The sequence below is a fragment of the Pseudoliparis swirei genome, chromosome 5 (assembly GCF_029220125.1).
Source record: "Pseudoliparis swirei isolate HS2019 ecotype Mariana Trench chromosome 5, NWPU_hadal_v1, whole genome shotgun sequence".
Classification (NCBI taxonomy): Eukaryota; Metazoa; Chordata; class Actinopteri; order Perciformes; family Liparidae; genus Pseudoliparis; species Pseudoliparis swirei.
This window is the reverse complement of record NC_079392.1, coordinates 16,898,856-16,923,585: the sequence shown is the minus strand read 5'-3', so window position 1 is coordinate 16,923,585 and position 24,730 is coordinate 16,898,856. Positions and strand designations below refer to the sequence as shown.

Genomic DNA, 24,730 nt, shown 5'->3' with positions numbered 1-24,730 from the left:
ATCGAGCAGAGTCCGAACCAGAGAGGTTCAGCAGATTGACCCGTGTCGTTGTATCCTCTGTCTCCTGTTCAACCAGTCTGCCACCGTTGCACAGATGCTGAGTCCTGAGAATCTGTACCTGGAGCCTCATCCGAGTGAGCCCGTGTATTACTTCAATGTCAAACTTTCCTCAGACGTCGGGATTTCGGAGGTGTGCATAGAGGAGCAAGCCCGCCTTGTTACCTTTCAAGGCTCCGTGGGTAGCTATAAGCCCACGTTCTACTACAATTGGAGAGACATGCTTAGGATGTTGCACAGAGATGACCGTGGAAATGTTTTTTTATCCCCTCTAGGTCTGACATAAACCCCAGCGCTCTGTCCTCCAGGGGTAGCGACCACTGTGTGTTTTTATCCGACCAAGATAGTGCTGTTCGACCAGTGTGGTTCTCTCAGGCAAAGCTATTTCTGTCCAACAGTCGTGTTTCTGTAAAACCAGTGTGTTTCTCTCTCAAGACGTGTTTAACAAAATGTTACAGAAACTCAACACCTATTGCAGTACACAATGTAACTCTGTGGTACTGGGTGACTGTCCTTGCTGTAATGTGAATAAATTACACAAAACGAAAACGCCTTCATCGTTTTTATTGCTGAGGGAGATTCCATGGATATATGAAACACATATGGTATCCTGTGCACTCATTGGCATGTTTTTTTTTCTTTTTGCATATAAGCTCTGCTTGTTGAAGTTACGTAGAAAACAACGATCTCTGTCGCAGGGAAGACACATTTAAAAAATGTAACACTAAGCGTCAATGTCCTACGTTTCCGTCCTCCAACCTTGCACGATTTGTCTTTTTCACTTTTGGCGAGTGCACCGTATCGCTCGACAGCTGAGCCTTCCTACGTTTCGAATTCTTTGTCATGGGTCGTGGGTCTCTGCCAGATGTTGACTCTGAGACAAAGGGCTCTCGCGGTTCACTACTACCAGGTGTGAGGCCCTTTCTCACAGCGAGGGATATGTTTCCGTTTGACTCTTTCAGAGCCCTTATCATTGCCCTGACTTTCCTCAACCGCAGGGGCCTCGCGCTTTGCAGTTCTCCCTTCGTGACCATCATGGTCGCAGCGTAGTCCCGTTTCAACATCTCCACAGAGAAGAGGTCGGTGTCGTGGACTTTGTTAAACACCTCCGCGGCATCCTTCCACTCCCAATCCTCCTCTAGTTCTACGTGACCGCGATGGGCGCCGTCGACTCTCAAAAGTATCTTGTGCTGGTGATACACGGTGCGAGTGGCGCAAAAGGAGCTTAAGTTTTTCACGGGCAAGCCAGAGTATTCGGTCGAGTACACGCTCAGTCTGGGCCCGTGGAAGGTGCCTCTCGGGCCTAGTCGCGATTCTCTTCGGTGCCCCTTGTCGTAAGCTTCCTTCGGTGCATTCTGAGACATCGCCCTTCCGATAACCCTCCCGTAATAGAGGGGCGCAGAGCACTGGTAAATCTCCCCTCCCATCACGCACTTGTTGAACGTGAGTTCGTTCAGAGGTTCGATTGCCACAGTCGCCTCCAGTATCAAAGAGCGCAACGGGTCCTGGTTAAAGTCCAACGCGAACATCAGTCGGGGCCCGGGCGGCTGCTCGTCGTCGCCGCCGCCGCCGCCACCACCGTTGAAACAGTGCCCGAATGCATTTACGGGTTCGACCTCACCTTTCTCGTAAGCCTCGACCATCGCTGCACCCAACTGGTCCCAAAAGCCAGAGTGGGAACTCGGCGCGTACAAGGCCAACATGTCGTAGACCGCTTCCAGTGGGACTGTGACAGACCCTACTTTCTTGAAAGGATTCGAGTGTCCTCTCTTGACGGGCTGAGCGTTCCGGTTGGTGGCGTATCTGTACGTGCACAGCTTGTAGGTCTTCGCGGCGAGGTTCCTACGAGCCGGGACCTTGCATGTCGAACACAGCAGGAGCATCTCGTGCGCGACATCGTTTCCGCCCTTGATCTCCGTCTCAGGGAAGAACATAGAATCTACACCCGAAATGCACAGGTGTCCGTCTTTCAAACTAGCCTTGAGGCTCTGCTCGTGTATCTGCGTTATGGTGTACCCGAGCACCTTGCATGCGAAGCGAGCCTGCGCGCCGATCGCCCGGGGACATATGTCCGGAAGACAGGCCGCAGTGCACAGCTTGTAGACGGCGTTGGTCTCCAGGCAGATCTGTCCGAAGGACAGCGCGTTTAGAGCTTTCAGTCTGTTTGTGTTCATCTGCTTCATGTAGCCCCTCACAGTGGGGAAACACTTGCCGTCCGGGATCTCGGTCCACGGAGGGATCCACACGTCGAACACAAAGTGACACGCCAACTTCATGGCCTCGCCAAACACCAGCTGGTTGATGCAGAACGACACCCTCCGACTGACGGCTCCCGTGCACACAATGTGACTGGCGAGCAGGGCAGCCACGCAGGCGTCTCTGGCGTCGTCGAACCTCGGCGTAAACTGCATAATCTCCGACTCTGCGATCATCGTAGCGGCCTGGATCAGGTTCTGCCTGTACAGGCACACTGCAGCTATGCGCTCCATCTTGCGCGTCTCCACCGTGTCCCGTATCTGCTTGGTGCTGCGCGTGCGGGACACGCACTCGGGGAACTCGGATTCCATGATCAGACACCGATCGGCCCACGCGTCGCTCACGAATCCCATGGTGTTGGTGTTCCACACGAAGCCGCAGTTGTGCACGGCCTGGTACTTGACGGTGTCTACCTTGCCGGAGCTCGCGTCTCTCGTCACCACGTCGCTCTCCAGCACGCTGGTGTCCAGGAGGTTCTTGAACGTGTTGGGAATCACGTTGGACTCCCTGTCCACAGACTTTAAGTTCTTCTCGTGGGTGATGTGAGCGTCGTCGATCATGACGACACAGGCGTTCCTCTTTTGCTTGTACTTGAAGGCTTGCGGGGTGAAAGACGTGAGCGTCTCTATGCAACCCTTTATCCTCCCGAACATGTAGTTCAGCACGTGGTTTGCGTAACTCTTGCCTTCTCCGGGTCCGGTGACGTTGAACAGCATAATCCGTTCGATGGTGTACCTGGGAGCGGTGTTGGTGATAATGTAATTGAACGTGGTAGACGCCTGAAACAACCTGCCCACTTGCAGGCTGTCGCAAAACAGGTAGCGCACCAACGCGTGGTCGTACACTTTCACCGGATCGAGGGCGCCGGGCTCTTCCGAGTAGTCGTCGTGATCGGACGTTGAGAGGTACAGCGACTCGTGGATCTCGGCGAGGCCGTGAGCGAGAGACAGGCACGAGTTGCTCATCTGGTCTTCCGTCACGTCGCTCAAACCTTCGTACAGCGAGTCGCTGCAGCCGAATCGACGCCCGACGAGGATGACGAAGACCATATCCGCTATGCTCTCGAATTGCATGCGTCCCTTGTACTTGACTTTCATCTCGCTGCTCAGACGCTCCAGTTTACCCAGGTGAGGGTACAGGAGCGCAAAGTAGTAGCTGTGGTCGTCTCTGCTCACGATGAAGGGGTGTCGCTCGGACGAGTTGTAGAAACACGAGTAGGCGAGCTGACAGTCTCCTCGGCACGGCCTGCCGCGGTCCTCTCCGCTCCTTCTCGCGCAATAACACCGTCCGCGGTTCAGCAGGGATGCGAGCGCTCGCGTCCTGCGCCTGCTCTTTATGTCACACAAAACCTTCTCTATGCGCATCTTCGGCACGGGCATGTGCCTGTGGATCAGCGAGTTGACAAACAGGTCGGGGATCTCCCGTCGATGAGCCTATCGAGGGAGTAATGGAATACCAACAGGCCTCGGATGTTGACCTCGCTGTTTCCTGAGGAACAACTGAGATCCGTCGTGAAATCTGTCAGCCTCGCCACGAATGCCACGTCCTCTGCCATGTTCGCGTTATAACCCGTTTGCACAACTTTGTGGTTCGACCATTCCGTGCTCGTGAGCTTCGACACGATGGATCGGAACAATGTCTTGCCTTCTCCTTTGCTCGTGCTGTCCGTTATCCTACCGACGGAGTTCTCCAGAGTCTTGAGATTTAGAATCTTCATAGGCTCGGGTATGACGGCCACTTGTCTCCCCGATTGACAGGCCGGCGTGTACATGGAACCCTGTAGTTCCTTGACTTTCTTCTTGTCCAGCATGTTAGAATTCAGTGAGTCGCTGCTGATATCTATCCAGTCGAACACGGAGCCCAGCTCTCCCCTGCTGTCTCTCATGGCTAGCATAGCGGTGTTGAGGGACGACGCTCTTTTCCTCACCAATTGCAGTCGCATGAACGCGTTGAACGCCTCCTCCAGCACGTCGTTCTCGTCCGCGGAGGCTGCACGCCGGGGTGATCCGCCGTCGTTGTCGTCGCAGTCCTCGTGTCTGAATACGTCCATGTCGACACTCGTGTTCGTGAGGCTTAGCTGCTGGGAACCGGACACGTTTGAGGACCGAACGCCGTCCTTGCTCATGTCCAATATGAAACAGAACAGGCGTCCGTGAGCGAAATCCTCTCTGATAGGCGGGGACATGGTGCAGAAATCTGGATTTTCCAGTGTTACTTGGAGGAGCTCCCCTTTGCAGCAATATGTCAGGTACAGGAGAAGCTGAAAGGTCGACCTCTCGTTTGGTGACAAAGCGCGGAACGACAACTCGTCGGATATCTTGTCGTGCAATATGTCATTTTCAACCGCAACGAATAGCGCTCTCCTATCGAAAGGTATCTTTACCTTTTTCACCACGGCCGTGTTCGTCTCTCTGTGTGGCAATTCATTGCACTTGTTGGACACGGCACCCTTACGAGCTGCCATGGCTAGCTAGTGTGGCCTTATCTATTCGCAAGGGGAAAAATGGTCTGCTGTCGCGTGATTCAGTTTCGTCCCACAAGTCAAGCTATACCTTATCCATCATCAGGATCAGTTATTGGTTGGATGTTCTGTTCACTGTTGGTTATAGCCACTTATTGGTTAGATGTTATGATGATGGTGGTGGTTGCTGCGATGGTGTTGAACAGCACATACCCTCTCTCCGAGTCTTAAAAAAAAAAAAAACAGAGGTTATGTTTTACCAACGAAATTATAAACATATATGTCACCCTTAAATCACATTCAACACTGGGACAGCCTATGTGGCCATCCCTAAACATCGTAGAAACAGAAATATCAGCCGTGTGTATTTAATTCAGTTTATTTTGTATAACCCAGTGTAATAAAATTTGCCTCAGAGTGCTTTAACCAATATGTTTCATCCGACCAGTGTGTTTCTGTCAAACCAATATGTCAACTTCTGAAACACTTCATATTGACCGTGTGCTTCGAGCAGGTCTTCAGTTTCCAGAAACCTGAAAGTCTCTGCCCCATAGACAGTGCTATCGAGTATGACCCTCTGTCCTTCTGACATTGGATGCTGTTATAGAAGACATTTCATTATTTGCACAATTCAAAAGAGAACATTTTAATAGACAAATATAACATCATTTGCAATAATAATATATATTTATTCAAAAAACACAATAAAAAATGAACTGACAACAGTTTATTCTAGAAATAAAACAGTACATCACATTTAAAGTTCTTGGCGGCTCTTGTTCGGAGCTGCACTCGGGGACCAAGCCGAGAACTGGTCGGCCGCCTGGGGAGATTCGTTGGCGAACGGGTTAGGGTTAGGGGTTAGAGGTTAGAGGTTAGGGGTTATGGGTTAGGGTTAGAGTTAGGGGTTAGCGTTAGGGTTATGGGTTAGAGTTAGGGTTAGGGGTTAGGGTTAGGGTTAGGGGTTAGGGTCAAGATTCGTTGGCGAATATATCGCAGTCTGCTGGCTTCAGTCGAATCGTCCCTTCCTCGTCAGCCCCTCTCTTTCACAAGACGGCGCGTCCTCTCCGCTTTCATTCAGGGTGCGGCATTCACGCCGTCGCTGACGGAGAAAAACACAGAGAACAGAAATGGTTTTAGAGTGATTGTTGTGAAGTTACGCGGCTCTGGGATTTGAAGAGCAGGCTGGAGCCACAGCTCCGCAGACTGACCGCTGGACAGACACCTGCTGCAGTATCCCCGCTAAAAGGCTGGGGCAGTCTGCTGGCTTCAGTCGAATCGTCCCTTCCTCGTCAGCCCCTCTCTTTCACAAGACGGCGCGTCCTCTCCGCTTTCATTCAGGGTGCGGCATTCACGCCGTCGCTGACGGAGAAAACACAAAGAACAGAAATGGTTTTAGAGTGATTGTTGTGAAGTTACGCGGCTCTGGGATTTGAAGAGCAGGCTGGAGCCACAGCTCTGCAGACTGACCGCTGGACAGACACCTGCTGCAGTATCCCCGCTAAAAGGCTGGGGCAGTCTGCTGGCTTCAGTCGAATCGTCCCTTCCTCGTCAGCCCCTCTCTTTCACAAGACGGCGCGTCCTCTCCGCTTTCATTCAGGGTGCGGCATTCACGCCGTCGCTGACGGAGAAAAACACAGAGAACAGAAATGGTTTTAGAGTGATTGTTGTGAAGTTACGAGGCACTGGGATTTGACGAGCAGGCTGGAGCCACAGCTCCGCAGACTGACCGCTGGACAGACACCTGCTGCAGTATCCCCGCTAAAAGGCTGGGGCAGTCTGCTGGCTTCAGTCGAATCGTCTTCCTCTCGTCAGCCCTTCTTTCACAAGACGCTCCTCTTATTTTCATTCAGGGTGCGGCATTCTCGCCGCTGACGGAGCAAAACACAGAACAGAAATGGTTTTAGAGTGATTGTTGTGAAGTTACGAGGCACTGGGATTTGACGAGCAGGCTGGAGCCACAGCTCCGCAGACTGACCGCTGTGCTGCTGGACCTGTGTCTCAAGGCCGCTGCTGCTGGACCTGTGTCTCAAGGCCGCTGCTGCTGGACCTGTGTCTCAAGGCCGCTGCTGCTGGACCTGTGTCTCAAGGCCGCTGCTGCTGGACCTGTGTCTCAAGGCCGCTGCTGCTGGACCTGTGTCTCAAGGCCGCTGCTGCTGGACCTGTGTCTCAAGGCCGCTGCTGCTGGACCTGTGTCAAGGCCGCTGCTGCTGGACCTGTGTCTCAAGGCCGCTGCTGCTGGACCTGTGTCTCAAGGCCGCTGCTGGACCTGTGTCTCAAGGCCGCTGCTGCTGGACCTGTGTCTCAAGGCCGCTGCTGCTGGACCTGTGTCTCAGGCGCTCCTGCTGGACCTGTGTCAAAGCACGAGAACAGAAATGGTGCTGGACCTGTTCTCAAGGCCGCTGACTCTGGGATGCTGACTGGACCTGGAGGACAGCTCGGCCGCTGCTGCTGGACAGACACCTGTCTGCAGTCGCTGCTGGCTTCAGTCGCAGAGCGCCTTCGCCCAGACCCCGGCTCTTCTCGAGACGCTGCATCCGCGAGGCTTGCTCAAGTGCGGCATTCCGCTGCTCCTGGCGCCGTCAGTCACGTCGTTAACGGAGCAAAGCACTGAGAACAGAAATGGTTTTAGAGTGATTGTTGTGAAGCGACCCGACTCTGGGATCTGACGAGCAGGCTGGAGGACAGCTCGGTGGTCGGCGGACTGACCGCGGGACAGACACCTGCTGCAGCCGGCTGCTGGCTTCAGTGGCAGAGCGCCTTTCGCTCCAGACCCCCGGCTCCTTCTCGAGACGCGGCATCCGCGACGCTTTCGTTCACGGTGGGGCATTCCCGCCGGCTCCCATGGCGCTCGCCGTCAGTCACGTCGTTAACGGAGAAAAGCACTGAGAACAGAAATGGTTTTAGAGTGATTGTTGTGAAGCGACCCGACTCTGGGATCTGACGAGCAGGCTGGAGGACAGCTCGGTGGTCGGCGGACTGACCACGGGACAGACACCTGCTGCAGCCGGCTGCTGGCTTCAGTGGCAGAGCGCCTTTCGCTCCAGACCCCCGGCTCCTTCTCGAGACGCGGCATCCGCGACGCTTTCGTTCACGGTGCGGCATTCCCGCCGGCTCCCTGGCGCTCGCCGTCACGTCGTTAACGGAGCAAAGCACTGAGAACAGAAATGGTTTTAGAGTGATTGTTGTGAAGCGACCCGACGCTGGGATCTGACGAGCAGGCTGGAGGACAGCTCGGTGGTCGGCGGACTGACCACGGGACAGACACCTGCTGCAGCCGGCTGCTGGCTTCATTGGCAGAGTGCCTTTCGCTCCAGACCCCCGGCTCCTTCTCGAGACGCGGCATCCGCGAGGCTTTCGTTCAAGGTGCGGCATTCCCGCCGGCTAGCCGGCTCGTCGTTGATGGAGCAAAACAATGAGAACAGAAATGGTTTTAGAGTTTTGAGTGAACATTCAACATATTGAAGATTGTTTCCAGAAATGATATCAAAATATTCATAATAATTAGCGTCAATGTTATCAAGTGCAAGATGAAACCATTCATTGCCTATATCAATTGTCCAACGTAAGAGGTGTAGTGTAGAGCCCATTGATGTAGATATTGAATGATTTCATCCGACACTTGATAACATTAACGCTATTGAAGATTGTTTCCATAAATGATATCAAAATATTCATAATAATTAGCGTAAATGTTATCAAGTGTAGAGTGAAATCATTCAACAAATACATAAATGGGCTCCACGTGAGTGGACTAAACCTCTTACTTTGGAGAAAAAAGATTTTGAATAATTATTATGAATATTTTGTCATATTATATATATATATATATATATGAAGTTTCGCAGCGCTGGGATTTGACGAGGAGGCTGGAGCACAACTCTGCAGACTGTACCCGCGGTCAGAGACACCTGCTGCACACACACACACACACACACACACACATAGACACTCACATACGTACACACACACACGGGCAGAGACACACACTTACACACGCACACACACACAGACAGACACACACAGACACACACTCACACACAGGTATCAAGTGTAAGATGACACCATTCGTGTTCTACATCAATGAGCCCATTAATCTAGATATTGAACGATTGCAAAGTAAGAGGCCTTAAAAAGGGTTCACCTTTCTACCACTAGATGGCAGTATAGTACTAACATAAATATCGGAATGACAGCAAGATCATTTTGTCATGTATTTATTGAAGTTACTAGTATATTGACCTCTAGTCTTATTTATTCTTATGTTATATGTTGTTTCGCCTGCGTATTCTGACAGCAAAAAGCATTGTAACGGATCATATGAATTGGCGTGAAGCCTTTCTGCTGGTGAGTCCTTTATTTTCTTTTTATAGGTGACAATACATTAATTAAAACTCGTACACTATCACCACCTTAACAGAGTTAGTCCCATACGGGTCAAATCAAGTATTAAACTTGTTATAAAATGCGCATCTGTCCGTAATCTAAACTATAAAGTTCGCATTTTAACCTAAAAAATAAGTGCGCTTCCTTTTAACCTTTCAAAATAAAAGTCTGATTTGTCTGTTAAGCGGAAGTAGTATAAAAGGCATACATCAAAACCAATAAGGAAAATGCTAAACAGTCAAACAACTCAAAACAATAAACCCTTCATGGGGTTATTTACAGGTATGGTTACTTCTCATCAATAATAATTTTGAAATTGTTAATAAAACATGATTTACCCTTCAACTTCCACTGATATGCATGCAAACTAATACATCGTCTCACACACACACACACACACACACACACACACTGACAGAAACACATAGACACTCACATACGTACACACACACACACATGCAGAGATACACACATACTCACACAGACACACACTCTCATACGCACACTCTTACACACGCACACACACAGACAGACACACACTCACACACACACACACACACACACACAGAATGACAGACACACACACACAGACACGTAACGCTAATGTTTTAAAGACTAAACACGGATTACTTTGCTGTAAAATGCCCAACCCTGTATCACAAAAATTACGTTCCCCCAGACCAAAAATGCAATTTGCAGTTACGTTTGACTCAAACGTATTTCTCTCCAAATCACGTTTGACTGAAACGTATTTCTCTCTAGATTACGTTTGTATTTGACGTATTATAATTACAAATACGTCTCTGATCAACGTATCTTTGCCGTTTGTTTTCTCTCTTTTCTACAATGCTGTTATGAATTGTAAAAAGCGTCCTCCAGTCTTATTTATTATTATGTTATATGTTGTTGCGCCTGCGTATTATGACAGCAATAAGCGTTGTAACGGATCATATGATAGTGTACGAGTTTTAATTAATGTATTGTCACCTAAAGAAAGAAAATAAAGGAGTCACCAGCAGTAAGTCTTCACGCCAACGTTACAACGCTTATTGCTGTCAGAATACGCAGGTGAAACAACATATAACATAATACTAAATAAGACTAGAGGACGCTTTTTACAATTCATCACAGCAGTGTAGAAAAGAGAGACAACAAACGGCAAAGATACGTTCATCAGAGGTATTTGTAATTATAATACGTCAAATACAAACGTAATCTGGAGAGAAATACGTTTCAGTCAAACTTAATTTGGAGAGAAATACGTTTCAGTCAAACGTAACTGCAAATTGCATTTTAGGTCTCCGAGATCGATGAATAACGTTGGTCTCAATGTGCGATCAGCTGTGAGACCTCAGCCCAGGGACCGTCTGCAAAACGCAATGCAAGAAAACATATTCAATATCTCCACTGAAAGATTGTGTATGCTGACATACCTTATACCATACGTCAAATGGCCACCCTGTTATTTAGAAAACCTCATCTTAAATAATGATTATGAATTATATTTAATAACAGTGACGCTATTGAAAATTGTTTCCATACATTATATCAAAATATTCATAATAATTATTCAAAATCTTATTTTCTTCACAATAAAAGGTGTCGTCCACTCGTGTTGAGCCCATTATTGGAAACATTGAATGATTTCACTCTACTCTTGATAACAGTGACCATATTAAAGATCTTTTCCATTAAATATGACAAAATATTCATAATAATTATTCAAAATCTTTTTTCTCCAACGTAAGAGGTGTGTCCACTCACGTGGAGCCCGGTGATGTATTTGTTGAATGATTTCACTCTACACTTGATAACATTGACGCTAATTATTATGAATATGTTGATATCATTTATGGAAACAATCTTCAATATTGTCAATGTTATCAAGTATAGAGTGAAATCGTTCAACATGTACATCAATGGGCTCCACCTGAGTGGACTACCCCTCTTACTTTGGAGAAAAAAGATTTTGAATAATTGTTATGAATATTTTGTCATATTTTATGGAACCCATCTTTCATAGCTTCACTGTTATCAAGTGTAGAGTGAAATCATCCAATGTCTCCAATAATGGGCTCAACATGAGTGGACTACACCTTTTATCATGAAGAGAAATAGATTTAGAATAATTATTATGAATATTTTGCCATATTTTATGGGGAAATCTTCAATCTCGTCACGTTACGAGGCGCTGGGATTTGATGAGCAGCAGGCAGGCTGGAGCACAGGTCTGAAGACTGACCGAGACACATGCTTGCAGCCGGCTGCTGGAAAGCAGGAGGCATTAAAAAGGGTTCACCTTTCTACCACTAGATGGCAGTATAGTATAGTATATGCACATATTCCATTTCATTCCTTAATTTTACCAAAAAAAGCCGGTCTCCGAGATCGATGAATAACGTTGGTGTCTATGTGCGATCAGCTGTGAGACCTCAGTCCAGGGACCGTCTGCAAAACGCAATCCAAGAAAACATATTAAAAAATATTCAAAATTCAAAATCTTCAATACTGTTATCAAGTGTAGAGTTAAATCACATACCTGTAGAGTCAGCCAGGCAGCTCATGCCGTCACAGCATCCCAACCTGTTGTCAGAGCTCCGGTCCTTTCAAGCTGCCGCCTTTTGCCTGCCCTGCAGTCTCTTTTAGGAAATGAATGGTTTCATTTTACACTTTACAACAATGAAGCTATCGCAGATTGATTCCATAAATTGTCAAATATAATTCATAATAATTATTTCAGAAGAGGTTTTGACAGAGAAAAACACAGAGAACATAAATGGTTTTAGAGTGATTCTTGTGAAGTTACGCCGCTGGGATTTGATGAGCAGGCTGGAGCCGCGGGACAGACACCTGCTGCCGTCTCCCCCCCTAAAAGGCTGCTGGCTTCAGTCGAATCGTCCCTTCCTCATCAGCCCCTCTCTTTCACAAGACGCCGCGGAACAGTTTATTCTAGAAATAAAACAGTACATCACATTTAAAGTTCTTGGCTCTTGTTTCCTCTGTTTCCCTGTCTGGACTATGGGGTGCACGGCACGGGGACTCCCGGCGTGCAGCTCCTGTACTCGGGGACCAAGCCGAGAACTGGTCGGCCGCCTGGGAAGATTCGTTGGCGAACGGGTTGGGGTTAGAGTTAGGGGTTAGGGGTTAGTTAGGGGTTAGAGTTAGGAGTTAGGGGTTAGAGTTAGGGGTTAGGGTTATAGTTAGGGGTTAGAGTTAGGAGTTAGGGGTTAGGGTTCGGGGTTAGAGTTAGGGGTTAGAGGTTAGGGGTTAGGGTTCAGACCCTGGCTCCTTCTCGAGACGCAGCATCCGCGAGGCAGGCTTTCATTCACGGTGCGGCATTCCCGCCGGCTCCCTGGCGCTCGTCGTTAACGGAGCAAAGCACTAAGAACAGAAATGGTTTTAGAGTGATTGTTGTGAAGTGACGCTGGGATCTGAAGAGCAGGCCTGAGGACATTGAAGAAAAAATATTTCCCATTCCAATACAAGCAATCATAGCTGACTCTAAACTGCAACACCAGATAAACAGTTCTGATAATCCATGGGTCAAATTGACCCTTAAAGTGTGGAAAAATATCATTAGAGAATACAAACTTGAAGGAGATCTACTGTGCCTTAAATGGTGTGGATATGACTCAGACTTCACACCAAATAAAATGGACACCAGATTCAAAAAATGGAGAGATAATGGAATAACAGCTCTATGCAATATTATGAAGGGAAACAAACTGTTTAGTTTTGAAATTATTAAAGAAAATTATCTTTTAGAGAAACAGGACTTCTTTAGATACCTACATTTGCGGCATTTTGTCAATGAAAATGTTAAAAAGGTAACAGAGGTAAACTCCAGTCTCATAGAACTGTTTAAAAGAGCATACAAGTCAAATTGCAATATCAGCCATGTATAAATGCTTTCTAGAGCTTAAAACTCATTCAACAGCATACATTAAAGCAAAATGGGAAAAGGAATCTGGGATAGATATTTCTGAGGAAGAATGGACATTAATATGGGGGTACCAATGGAAATGTACCAGTTCAATGAGCTGGCGAGAGTTTAACTGGAAAAATTGCATAAGATACTTCATTACACCATCTCAGACATCTCATTATAGCGATAACATTCCTGTTTGCTGGAGAAAGTGTGGACACCAAAGCGCAAACCATTACCACATCTTCTGGGACTGTCCCATCATTCAAAACTTTTGGAAGGCGGTACACAATGCTTTCCAGGACATCTTTCGCGAGGACATCCCTTTGGACTTTAAGATTCTGTACCTTGGAAATATACCTCAAAGCTGGCCGAAAGGGGACAGACTCTTGATAAATGCAATGCTGGTGGCCAGTAAAAAGTCTATTACCAGAAAATGGTTATTACCAGAGTGTCCTACAATTACATCATGGAGAGACATTGTAACAGAGATCTACAGAATGGAGCAGATTACAGCCCATGTTAACCAAAGAACGGAAACATTTCTGAAGCACTGGCTAAAGCGATGACCCCATGAGACGTGAAGTCAAAAGGACTCCGGGGAGAAAGCAGAGTTAGTAACGTGTGATTGAGAGATGAAAATTCATCCTCAAGTTTGATTGCCAGCACCAGACTCCTGTGCAACTCTCTTCAGTCCGGGTCCGGTAATAACTGATACATTTCATATTGGCCATGTCTATATCCGATCCGATTTGAGGTCAGTGATGTCTTGTGTGCACAGATTGTAAAGCCCTCTGATACAAATTGATGATTTGTGATATTGGGTTATTTAAAATGAACTGAATTAAATTAAATTGAATATATTAACTTTCAGACAATAAAAAAAAAAGAGTCAGACATTGTTTCACTCGCATTATGCAACATCACAAAGTCTGCATCATACTTAATGGTCCACTGTTTTGCCAGACTGCTGATCCCCTGAGAAACCTCGTCGGTCGGTCGCACTGTGTGACAATAACAGCGAAAACAGGAAAGCCGAAAAGATTATTACATAAAATACATACACAACAGCAATTAGACTGTCTTTCAGGCAATTTCTGAAACAATTGATCACGGTTGATGTACTTGTCAAAATGCTCTTGTCTGATATTTATGTTTCACGTCTTTATCTGACGTCAAGTCGATGTGAGACCAGTTTATTCTTCATTCAGTGTGTAATAAAGCATGTAGCCTATAACGACGTCTAACATAAATATCGGATTGACAGCAAGATCATTTTGTCATGTATTTATTGAAGTTACTAGTATATTGAACAGGCATCCGCCGAGTCACCTACTTTGTCCTCCGCTTCTCAAGTACGGTGTGCGGTATTAACTGGTTTTTGAATTAACTGGTTTTGGTACTGCATGAGGCAGATGTTCCGTAGGGTTGTGGCCTCGAGTTGCCTCTCAGGACCCGTCTCGACCAACTAGGAAATGCACATTTCCATCGCTTAGCCTCTCTGTCACGTTCTTTTTATGTAACGCTAATGTTTTAAAGACTAAACACGGATGACTTTGGATCATTATTCGGATCATTATTTCTAACCTTGTCAATGTCTTCTTGACTACATTTTATATTCATTTGATAAATAAAAGTGTGAGTTTTCATGGAAGACACGAAATTGTCTGGGTGACCCCAAACTTTTGAACGGTAGTGTATATACTTTAAGTCACTTTCTAACACTTCTTAGACCATTGCACTGTTTTGCACTGTTTGTCCTGTACTGCACTATTTGTTTCGTTTGTTCTGTATTGTATTGTGTTGTAATGTATATTTTGTGTAAGCACAGAGACACTTTACCAAGTCAAATTCCTTGTTTGTGCAAACCTACTTGGCCAATAAAACTGATTCTGATTCTGATTCTGATATTGAACGATTTCAAAGTCGGAGGCATTAAAAAGGGTTCACCTTTCTACCACTAGATGGCAGTATAGTACTAACATAAATATCGGAATGACAGCAAGATCATTTTGTCATGTATATATTGAAGTTACTAGTATATTGAACACAACCCTGTATCACAAAAATTACGTTCCCCCAGACCTAAAATGCAATTTGCAGTTACGTTTGACTGAAACGTATTTCTCTCCAAATTACGTTTGTATTTGACGTATTATAATTACAAATACGTCTCTGATCAACGTATCTTTGCCGTTTGTTATCTCTCTTTTCTACAATGCTGTTATGAATTGTAAAAAGCGTCCTCTAGTCTTATTTATTATGATGTTATATGTTGTTTCGCCTGCGTATTATGACAGCAATAAGCGTTGTAAACGGATCATATGAATTGGCGTGAAGACTTACTGCTGGTGACTCTCCTTTATTTTTTTTCTTTAGGTGACAATACATTAATTAAAACTCGTACACTATCATATGATCCGTTACAACGCTTATTGCTGTCATAATACGCAGGCGAAACAACGTGCGTGCGTGCGTGCGTGCGTGCGTGCGTGCGTGCGTGCGTGCGTGCGGGTTGGTTGGTTCCGATGTTCCAATAAATCCTATTCAGTTTTCTGATCTGTATTTTTAACTATTTATTGTTCTGACAGCTCAGGTCCCTTTAAACAAAACTATAAATATGTGTGCACTTTATGTGTGTGTGTGGATATACTGTGTATATTGTTAAATGTGCTAACCCTAACCCTCATCACTCAGACTTACGGGAAGAACCTTTCACGGTTCCTTTCTCACAAGATTTTGAGATAAGACGTGTTAAACCTTGCGTGGTGATACAGATTATATTGGATACATAGTACATCACATCATAGTGTAAAATAAAGTCATTATACAGGCATGGTAACACACATTAATATATGCTTATGTTTATGCAGTCCGCAGTAATATCACATCTTAGTTCTAGATAGTTGGGCTCTGAAAGCTGGAAACACAACACCGGATAAGAAATGAAGTGGGATGCATACATCATGTGGCACCTGGTCGGTTCATACACAGTGTTAGTGTCATAAAACCCTCAGATAGCAGGCCAGTAACACTTTTCTTTTGATAGAGGCCCCTTACTCAGCCCACATTCTCTCTTTTCGACATTGAACCAACTCCATCTGTCTCCGCTGGCTTGATGGATGGCCCTGGTGTCTCCGCTTAGTCTGCGTAAACAATTTAAGCTATGCCTGTACTAATTCTATGGTCTTGTACTTCACACTGTGTGCCTCAGGTTCTCCACACTGGACTTTTGCCTTACGAAAAATTCACATTAATTTGCCATTCTTCCAACTATATACACATGTAATTGCAAACAATTCGGTCAAAAGTAAAAAGACACTACAGTTAAAGTTTAATTCCAATATTAAGTTAGGAATCTTAACCCTCAGTCAAAATGATTTAACATTAATGTGAATAAATAATAAACTCTTGGTACTCGTTAGATCCTCCAAAACCCAATTATTATTTACCATGCTTAACCGCTGCGGGGACATCAGAGCCAGCGGAGCATTTTAAAAAGCCTGCCGAGATCAAGCAGCTCTCGGCGGCCACACAGCGCGCTGACCGCCCGGCGTTGCGGAGCTCACTGGTCATGAGCAGAACCTCAAATCTCCGCCGCATATCTTTATAGGCTGAATCATAACAAACCAACCACATATTTGATTTTTAAACTCCTGACTTCTTGCCTGACAACATCCTAACATTACATGGCTGTGTCTCAACAAAAGCAGTATTTATATCAGTTGTTTATTTTCTCCTCTGCTATTGTTTCCGGTTGCTTGTGCGAAATGCATTCTGGGATATCGGCTGACCAGAGTACACACAACTCTCCTCAGATGCATCCTCCATGGGAGGATCAAGTCACATCCGGGCATTTTGACCGTGCTTTGCGAGAAGCGGACTTTGATTTGCTCCATGTAGGCCTACACAAGTACATGAACTGCTACTTTCATTTTAAAGTTATTTTGTAGCACTTGATCATCTTAAGCTGTTTTTAAATGTGGTGTACAAATGAACATAACTTGCACCGACTAAAATGTTGTGTGTGTGTGTACTCTCACAATACACAGGCTAGCTGTCCCCCCACTTCAGTCTTTATGCTAAGCTAATAACTCTTCTTGACCTCGGCCAAAAGATGACACGTCCACACAGGAAGGACAATGAGGCACTCTGGGGAGTAATAGGCACGCGAACTACGCACAACTCCCCCATCCACACGGGGAGGACAACTACTAACTCTGTGCAACCTCTGGCTCTGATCTCACCTTGACCGCTTAGTCTAGAATTAAGATTTAATAAGAGCCGTACCTGTCACCGTCAAATAACTTGTTTATGTAAGCAACAGATAGTTGCAATGCCTTTTTAGCTTCTATTATATTAAAGAAACCAGCATCTCAATAGTAGAAACTGCACAGCTCCTGCTTTAGATGGAGATAACATACAGACACACTGATTATGACGATGGTGAGAAGATCGTGAGCCAAGAGGGTGACATCACTCTGAGCTCCACTGATGAGACGGACAAAGTTTAAACCGAGTGACGTCTACATCTATATTTTCCCATCACGCTGGCTCTTAAAGATTATAAAGAGTCACGTTCTCCTTGAAAACTTGAGTCAGTTATAGAACGATGCCTTTAGCTGATGTCATCCAGGCCCGTGCTGCACGTTAAATATTGTGTGTCTTTGGACTTTTTGTTCACACGTGATTAAATCAACTTTATTTTGAATTTGTTTCCTTGGTCAAAGTGTGTGTGTGTGTGTGTGTTAGATATGAGCCAGCTGGCCGTCCCAGTCACTCTGAATGACGTCCCTCCGGCCATCGCCGAGATGCTGAACGATGGAGTGCTGGGAGTTCAACAATCCTGTAGCTGGAGGTGGTGACACACAAGAGGTGAGGAGACGAAGGGATTCTGCAGGTGGTTGTTATAATAATAATATAATAATCATTTATTTTATATAGCGCTTCTCTAGACACTCAGTCACTTTACAGTCCAGAGTCCAGTAGTCATACACACACACACACAGTCGTCCCAGTGGTGGTGGTAAGCTACATCAGTAGCCACAGCTGCCCTGGGGCAGACTGACGGAAGCGTGGCTGCCAATCAGCGCCTACGGCCTCCTGGTCATTTCTAGAGACTATAGGAGAGTGGGACCTCGAGCTTAAAATCAATGACAATGTCGAGCCCGTGGAAGAGGTCGACCGTCATGTGCAGCAGTTGCTGAATGAGACGCCCGGTGCGAGTGTTAGGGGCCTGCGAGAAGGTAGGCGTATTTCTATCTCACTGTACGTCCTCTCTCGATGGCTGCGATCCCTGGGCGAAAACCTGATGCATGTCGTGTTTGTTTCTACACACAGCCTTCGACCATCTCATCGGCAGGAGAGACAGTACGTCCTTCAGGTACTGGACACGCGAAGCAATGCCAGAGGATGTCGCCTACAAGTACGTCTGCATCCCTCACGTTCCGGGTTTCTGGGATCACATTCTGGTCGGAACGCGTGCGCCGCCCAAGACGGAGAAGATGATCGGACCCGATGACTACTTGCCGAAACTGTTCGACGTGTTCCTCGGTGTGTACAAATTTCACTGGTGCTGTTTCGTGCTGAAGAAACAGATCATCTTGGCAATGTGGTGCACTGCGAAGCCCCGGATTGGAGATCCTAAGGTATTCTCGGTCCTTGACAACATGCTGAAAGGCATTACCGAGAGAACAGCGTTTAGAAAAATGATCTTTTATCTATCTAGGTGGTTTACGAATCAATATGTGGCACAATCTGAGGACGCATCACAGTCTCCACGTGAGCCACCGAATGATAGGCAGCTCAAGGTGGTATTGGATTGCAAACCTTCAGAAGGCAGTCTGGTCAATCTCATTACATTGTTGGCTTTCAAGTGTGGGATGGAAAAGGTCGAGCCTGGGTTCTCCAACCTTCCGGGCGTAGATGGGAGTTTTAATCTCGAGAATGCCAAGGTTATGTTCACCTGCCCCAGTGAACCAAACCTAGAGATTGATACGGTGTTCTTCCGCACCTCCGGGGCTACTGGTAATTAAGCAGAGAATAACGTTTAGGCGGTAGTGGAACCGTATATGTAAGAGTGTATTTTGATTGTTTATTTTCTAGTTTGTGACATGCAGAATGCGATGTAGTTCCCATATCTTACCATTTGCTGTATGTGTAACGTAATTATTGTGTGTGTGTATACACCCTTTTATGGTACTGCAGTTTGTGTACATTGATACACCATATTTCTATGTTACAATCATCCAGATTACATCCTCTTGTGTTACACTGTACAATGTCAATGTTTTACACATGGAAATACAGATGTTTCTTTTTTTACACTGATGTAAGTATTAAACATCTCCTGTTTTATTAAATATATTACACACAAATGCAGTTTTTGACTCTTGAATGGTACATGTGTATAATTCTGTACGATTATGGCTACATGATGTGGACACCATTACACGCTGACTATCACACACTCGCTCGATCACACAACACATTTCAATTCCAACAGGCTTTTTAATATACAACAACCAAGACTTTCAGTGACAAAGCGTCTATTTAACTTTACCCTCCATTCTCAAAACATCCTGAAGTCATTGCAGTCTATTTATCTTGCATTAAACCGTTTTTTGAATTGCTCACTCCAGAGTTTAGAGTTAAAACACATTCAATGAATATTGAGTGTATGGCAGATTCATCAGTATTTAAGAATAAAAGTTACTCTCTCTGTCATCAAGTCCCCCCCAAACATGTTTTGATATCTGACGGAGCATCTATTTGAGTTTTTGTGAGAATTTCGCCCGACATGCTCCGCGGCGCTCATTATTTTGGGCAAGACATGTTTGGGGCAGATTTTAAAAAGTCCTGTTGAGCCAGTAGATGGCGCTTTGACTCTGAATGAAGTCTAGACCACCTCCACGTCATGCTCACGCAGTGCTCCTCCTTCTCCTTGTGTCGTAAGGTGAACACTGTTTTCGTTTCAACCTGGTCCACAGTCGCACATTTTTAGCTCATAAAAAAGAACCCAAAAAAAGTTTGTCGCTGAATTTCCAGTCGATTATCGATGCGTCTATGCAGAAATACTTTCTCTAGAGCGTAATAGGATATTGGTCGCGAGGGACGTGATCGTTCTACACCAATGAGGGAGCTGCTTTTTGTCAACAGAATGGCAAGATGGCGGCTCCCGTGGTTAGATTCAACATTACCGATAAAGAGGAAAGCATCGTCAAAAGTGGGCTAAATGTATTCTAAATAGTGCCGTATACATAGCCGCGGCCAATAAGAACAATGAGGCAACTATACGGTAATCTTATGCTTATGTTAAGTCATTTAGATCAAGTTTGACATACCTGGGAATACACCTTACTGACGATCTAACATGGACTACATGCTTAACTTAAGTATTTCAATGTATGTGGCAAATAGTGCAGGGGTGAAGCGTCGGGCCAGGAGAAGACGTTTTAAACCTGTCCTGCCCTCCATCATCGTGGGAAACGTGAGGTCTCTCGTCAACAAGATGGACGAGCTGACGGCAGTGACCCGCCATCAGAGCGAGTACCGGGAGTGTAGCCTCATGGTGTTAACGGAGACTTGGCTCACGGAGTTCACTCCGGACACGCACGCTGCGCTCGACGGGTTATACGAGCGGACAGGACAACGGAGAGCGCGCTGCTGGCCGGCCGGCTGGACGGAGGCGCTCGATGTCCCCTCGGCCAGTTCCCCTGTGGGAACATAAGCGAGTGTCTCCCCCAGGCTTTGCAGTGCAACGGGCAGAAGGACTGTCCGAACGGAGCCGACGAGCGGCGCTGTGGGACAACATCGGATGGGCCGACTTATTTGGCCAAACACTCCCAAGATCAGTGGTGTAGTGGGCGTTGGACGCGGGGGTACGCCGTACCCCCACTTATTTGGCAGTAGGGGCGAGATCCCCCTAGCGACGCTGGCACTCAGTGGCACCTCAGTGGCAAGTCTGTGGCAAGTGCCGCTCGGTGCCAGTACTCAGTGACAACTCACTGGCACCTCACTGGCACCTCACTGGCAACTCACTGGCACCTCACTGGCACCTCACTGGCAACTCACTGGCACCTCACTGGCAACTCACTGGCACCTCACTGGCACCTCACTGGCAAGTCTGTGGCAAGTGCCACAGACTTGCATAGATAATGTATTTTTAGACTTACTTAAAATATGCACACGATATTGCTGTACAATACTGCTGTACTATATTGAATATTGTTTTGCTACTACTACGTTTCACCGTAATATAACACTTATATACCATGATATGTATAATGTACCGCCTTTCTTTAATAATAAAAATATATAATTATTTTTTTTACCATGTCATACTGTTATACCTCCATGAAATTCTCCTTTGAGGAGATGCCACTGTTAGTCTAAAGTTTAAGCACTGGCACTCAGTGACACTTGCCGGCAGTTGCCAGCAGTTGCCAGCAGTTGCCAGCAGATGCCACTACTAGTCAAAGTGCCACTACTAGTTAAAAGTGCCACTACTAGTTAAAAGTGCCACTACTAGTCAAAAGTGCCAGCAGACGGAGGGTTGGCGCGTGCGAGTCTGCGACGATTTAGTGACAAGCTTCACTGAAGTGCCCGGACAGCGGAAGAAATCACTTTCATGATCACAGAATGGAGGAGCTGCGGTTTAGCTAGATAGATAGATAGCTAAAATAGCTAGATACACAGATGGATGTGTGTATATATATATAAAAGACACTAATTAATATATATATATATATTAATTAGTGTCTTTAGACACTTACTGACAATATGCAATAAGATAGTGCTGTACATTACTGCTGTACTATATTTAATATTGTTTTGCTACTACTACGTTTCACTTCGTAATCTATTACACTTATATACCATGATATTGTAACGTCTCGGACGTTATGGCACTGATGACACGGAGACGGACGACGTTATTAATCCTCCCTTTATTGGGCATCCACCAACACATACAGCGTGTTCCTCTCAGCTTAGCAGGTCGAAAGTCAACAACAACGGTTCCCGTCAACCACCCTTAACTCCCGTTTTCCGACAGGTTAACCCGCCTCCCTCTACTCCGCCAATCACAGGCACGCCTCGACCAACACGCACGGTGCCACACTTTGATTGACAGCCACTTCACAGGGTCGCTACAATATATTACGAAGTGAAACGTAGTAGAAGCAAAACAATATTAAATATAGTACAGCAGTAATGTACAGCACTATCGCATATTGTAAGTAAGTGTCTACAAAAAGACACTATATATATATATATATCCATCTGTGTATCTAGCTATTTTAGCTATCTATCTATCTATCTATCTATCTATCTAGCTAAACCGCAGCTCCTCCATTCTGTGATCATGAAAGTGATTTATTCCGCTGTCCGGGCACTTCAGTGAAGCTTGTCACTAAATCGTCGCAGACTCGTCACTGCGGCCGACCCTCCGTCTGCTGGCACTTTTTGACTAGTAGTGGCACTTTTTAACTAGTAGTGGCACTTTTTAACTAGTAGTGGCACTTTTTGACTAGTAGTGGCATCTGCTGGCAACTGCTGGCAACTGCTGGCAAGTGCCGGCAAGTGTCACTGAGTGCCAGTGCTTAAACTTTAGACTAACAGTGGCATCTCCTCAAAGGAGAATTTCATGGAGGTATAACAGTATGACATGGTAAAAAAAATAATTATATATTTTTTATTATTAAAGAAAGGCGGGTACATTATACATATCACGGTATATAAGTGTTATATATTACGAAGTGAAACGTAGTAGTAGCAAAACAATATTCAATATAGTACAGCAGTATTGTACAGCAATATCGTATTGCATATTTTAAGTAAGTCTAAAAAAATACATTATCTATGCAAGTCTGTGGCACTTGCCACAGACTTGCCACTGAGGTGCCAGTGAGGTGCCAGTGAGTTGCCAGTGAGGTGCCAGTGAGTTGCCAGTGAGGTGCCAGTGAGTTGCCAGTGAGGTGCCAGTGAGGTGCCAGTGAGTTGCCAGTGAGGTGCCAGTGAGTTGTCGGTGCCAGTGATTGCACTCGCCCTCTCTCTTATTTGGAGCGTGATTTTTTTTTTTTTTTTTTTTAAATAGTCTAATAAATATAAAAATCATTGCCAGTGTTATCAGTTGCAAGTGTGTATGTGTTGTCATAATGACAACATAATACATTTCACAGTAATTATAATAAAAAATAAAAAATATTTCTATTATGATTCGTCATCACGCTCGTGATGCAAAAAGCAGACGGCGCTGCGCCAGAGTCCTGCAAAAACAGCGATTCCGTGTGGTATTTTTTCAACAAAAACGTTTCGGGATTATGAAACCAAATAAATGCACGATTGTTGCATAACAATATGATAACGTTCCGTTTTTAATAACTCACGTTTTTGGGAGGCGGATGACCATCTAATTATTAATATATATGTGTCTACATACTGTACGTGAATATAATTAAATGGAATGAACGGCATAATTTATGCCTGGCCTGGTGGCGCTCTTTCAGCATCTGGACAGCTCCTCAAACTTTGATGTGATGACAGTGTCAATGTCACTGACACACCCCCAGCTCGCGATCCCGCCGCGTTCTTTGCACGACTTCTTTTCTAAAAAGAATTTAATTCAGAAGAAGAAAGAGGCTAGCAGCACCGAAGCAGCTACAAGTGAAGCTGCTACTACATCACCAGAAGAGCCGCCTGAAGACGTGGATAATGCTAGCAACGTTAACTGCGCTAGCAACGTTCCCCTGGCTAGCTCTAGCTCAAGCTCACCTTTCCCAGATATATGGACGGAGGAGATGTGGCGGAGGAAACAAGACGCATACCCATGGATAGATTGCAAAGCTGGAAAACTGGGCTGCAAAGTGTGTACATCAATTTCGGATTTATCCGTTTTCAAAACACAAGGATCAAGATTGGCGGATGAATGGCGTTCCTACACCGTCACTTACAGTGGAAAAGACAAGAGCGGAATGTTAACGTCCCTCAGAAAAAAGAATGAATGAATGATTTCAACGGTGAGTAACACGGATTTTTTGCAGCAACTAAAGTAGGACTAGGCATACCGGTGGTTTCTGTAGACCTGTCTGCCCGTTTTGTGATTGCACTGCACGCGTGCGCACTTATGTGGCATTGTTTGGGATGACCTAATTAAAATAGCGTCCCCCCAGTAAAAAAATCCCCACTACACCACTGCCCAAGATGCCAATGATGTGGACATTTTCATTTTTCATTTTTTCCAACCCCACATTGGTATTATCCTTAGACTTGTTTAAATGTTCAGATGTAGAAATGGATCACTTTAACCTGCTGACAATTCACTTTAATCACTACCTTGTATATATATATATATATATATGTTATATTCCTCTGTACATTTAATATTGTTATTGTATTTTGTTTATTAATGCTCTAATGTGCACCCGCTGCTGTGATCCTGAAATTTCCCCATTGTGGGACTAATAAAGGATTATCTAATCTAATAAACCTCCTTCCTTGTATCAATAAAAGGCAGTAATTGTACTTAATACCAGTAATACCAATGACCATTTGTTCATTCGTTCATTCATTCATTCTTCCACAAATGAAAACAACACTGAACCATAAAAACAATCTTTATGACAAAAATGTTATATAAAACGGTA

The 24,730-nt window shown here is 45.5% G+C and overlaps 1 protein-coding gene and 3 long non-coding RNA genes across 5 annotated transcripts; 1 reads left to right on the top strand and 3 right to left on the bottom strand.

Moving 5' to 3' along the window:
* Positions 1–5,404: 5,404 nt before the first annotated feature.
* On the bottom strand, positions 5,405–6,592 carry LOC130193976 (uncharacterized). Of its 2 annotated transcripts, none has more exons than XR_008831753.1 (4): positions 6,519–6,592; positions 6,245–6,395; positions 5,986–6,136; positions 5,405–5,876 (listed from the first exon to the last, which is right to left on the bottom strand). It is a non-coding gene; the product is annotated as an uncharacterized LOC130193976 (long non-coding RNA). The 2 variants fall into 2 exon arrangements; XR_008831752.1 differs by having other exon boundaries at positions 6,505–6,576.
* A 759-nt stretch (positions 6,593–7,351) lies between these two features.
* LOC130193977 (uncharacterized) lies at positions 7,352–9,890 on the bottom strand. The gene is made up of 4 exons (XR_008831754.1): positions 8,029–9,890; positions 7,759–7,929; positions 7,484–7,659; positions 7,352–7,384 (listed from the first exon to the last, which is right to left on the bottom strand). It is a non-coding gene; the product is annotated as an uncharacterized LOC130193977 (long non-coding RNA).
* Positions 9,891–10,618: 728 nt separating this feature from the next.
* On the bottom strand, positions 10,619–13,034 carry LOC130193981 (uncharacterized). The gene is made up of 3 exons (XR_008831757.1): positions 11,967–13,034; positions 11,700–11,799; positions 10,619–11,608 (listed from the first exon to the last, which is right to left on the bottom strand). It is a non-coding gene; the product is annotated as an uncharacterized LOC130193981 (long non-coding RNA).
* A 5,134-nt stretch (positions 13,035–18,168) lies between these two features.
* On the top strand, positions 18,169–19,462 carry LOC130193972 (uncharacterized). The gene is made up of 2 exons (XM_056414836.1): positions 18,169–18,331; positions 18,426–19,462. The coding sequence occupies exon 2, from the start codon at positions 18,488–18,490 to the stop codon at positions 19,118–19,120; it is 633 nt and encodes a 210-aa protein (XP_056270811.1). The 5' UTR covers positions 18,169–18,331; positions 18,426–18,487; the 3' UTR covers positions 19,121–19,462.
* Positions 19,463–24,730: the final 5,268 nt, after the last annotated feature.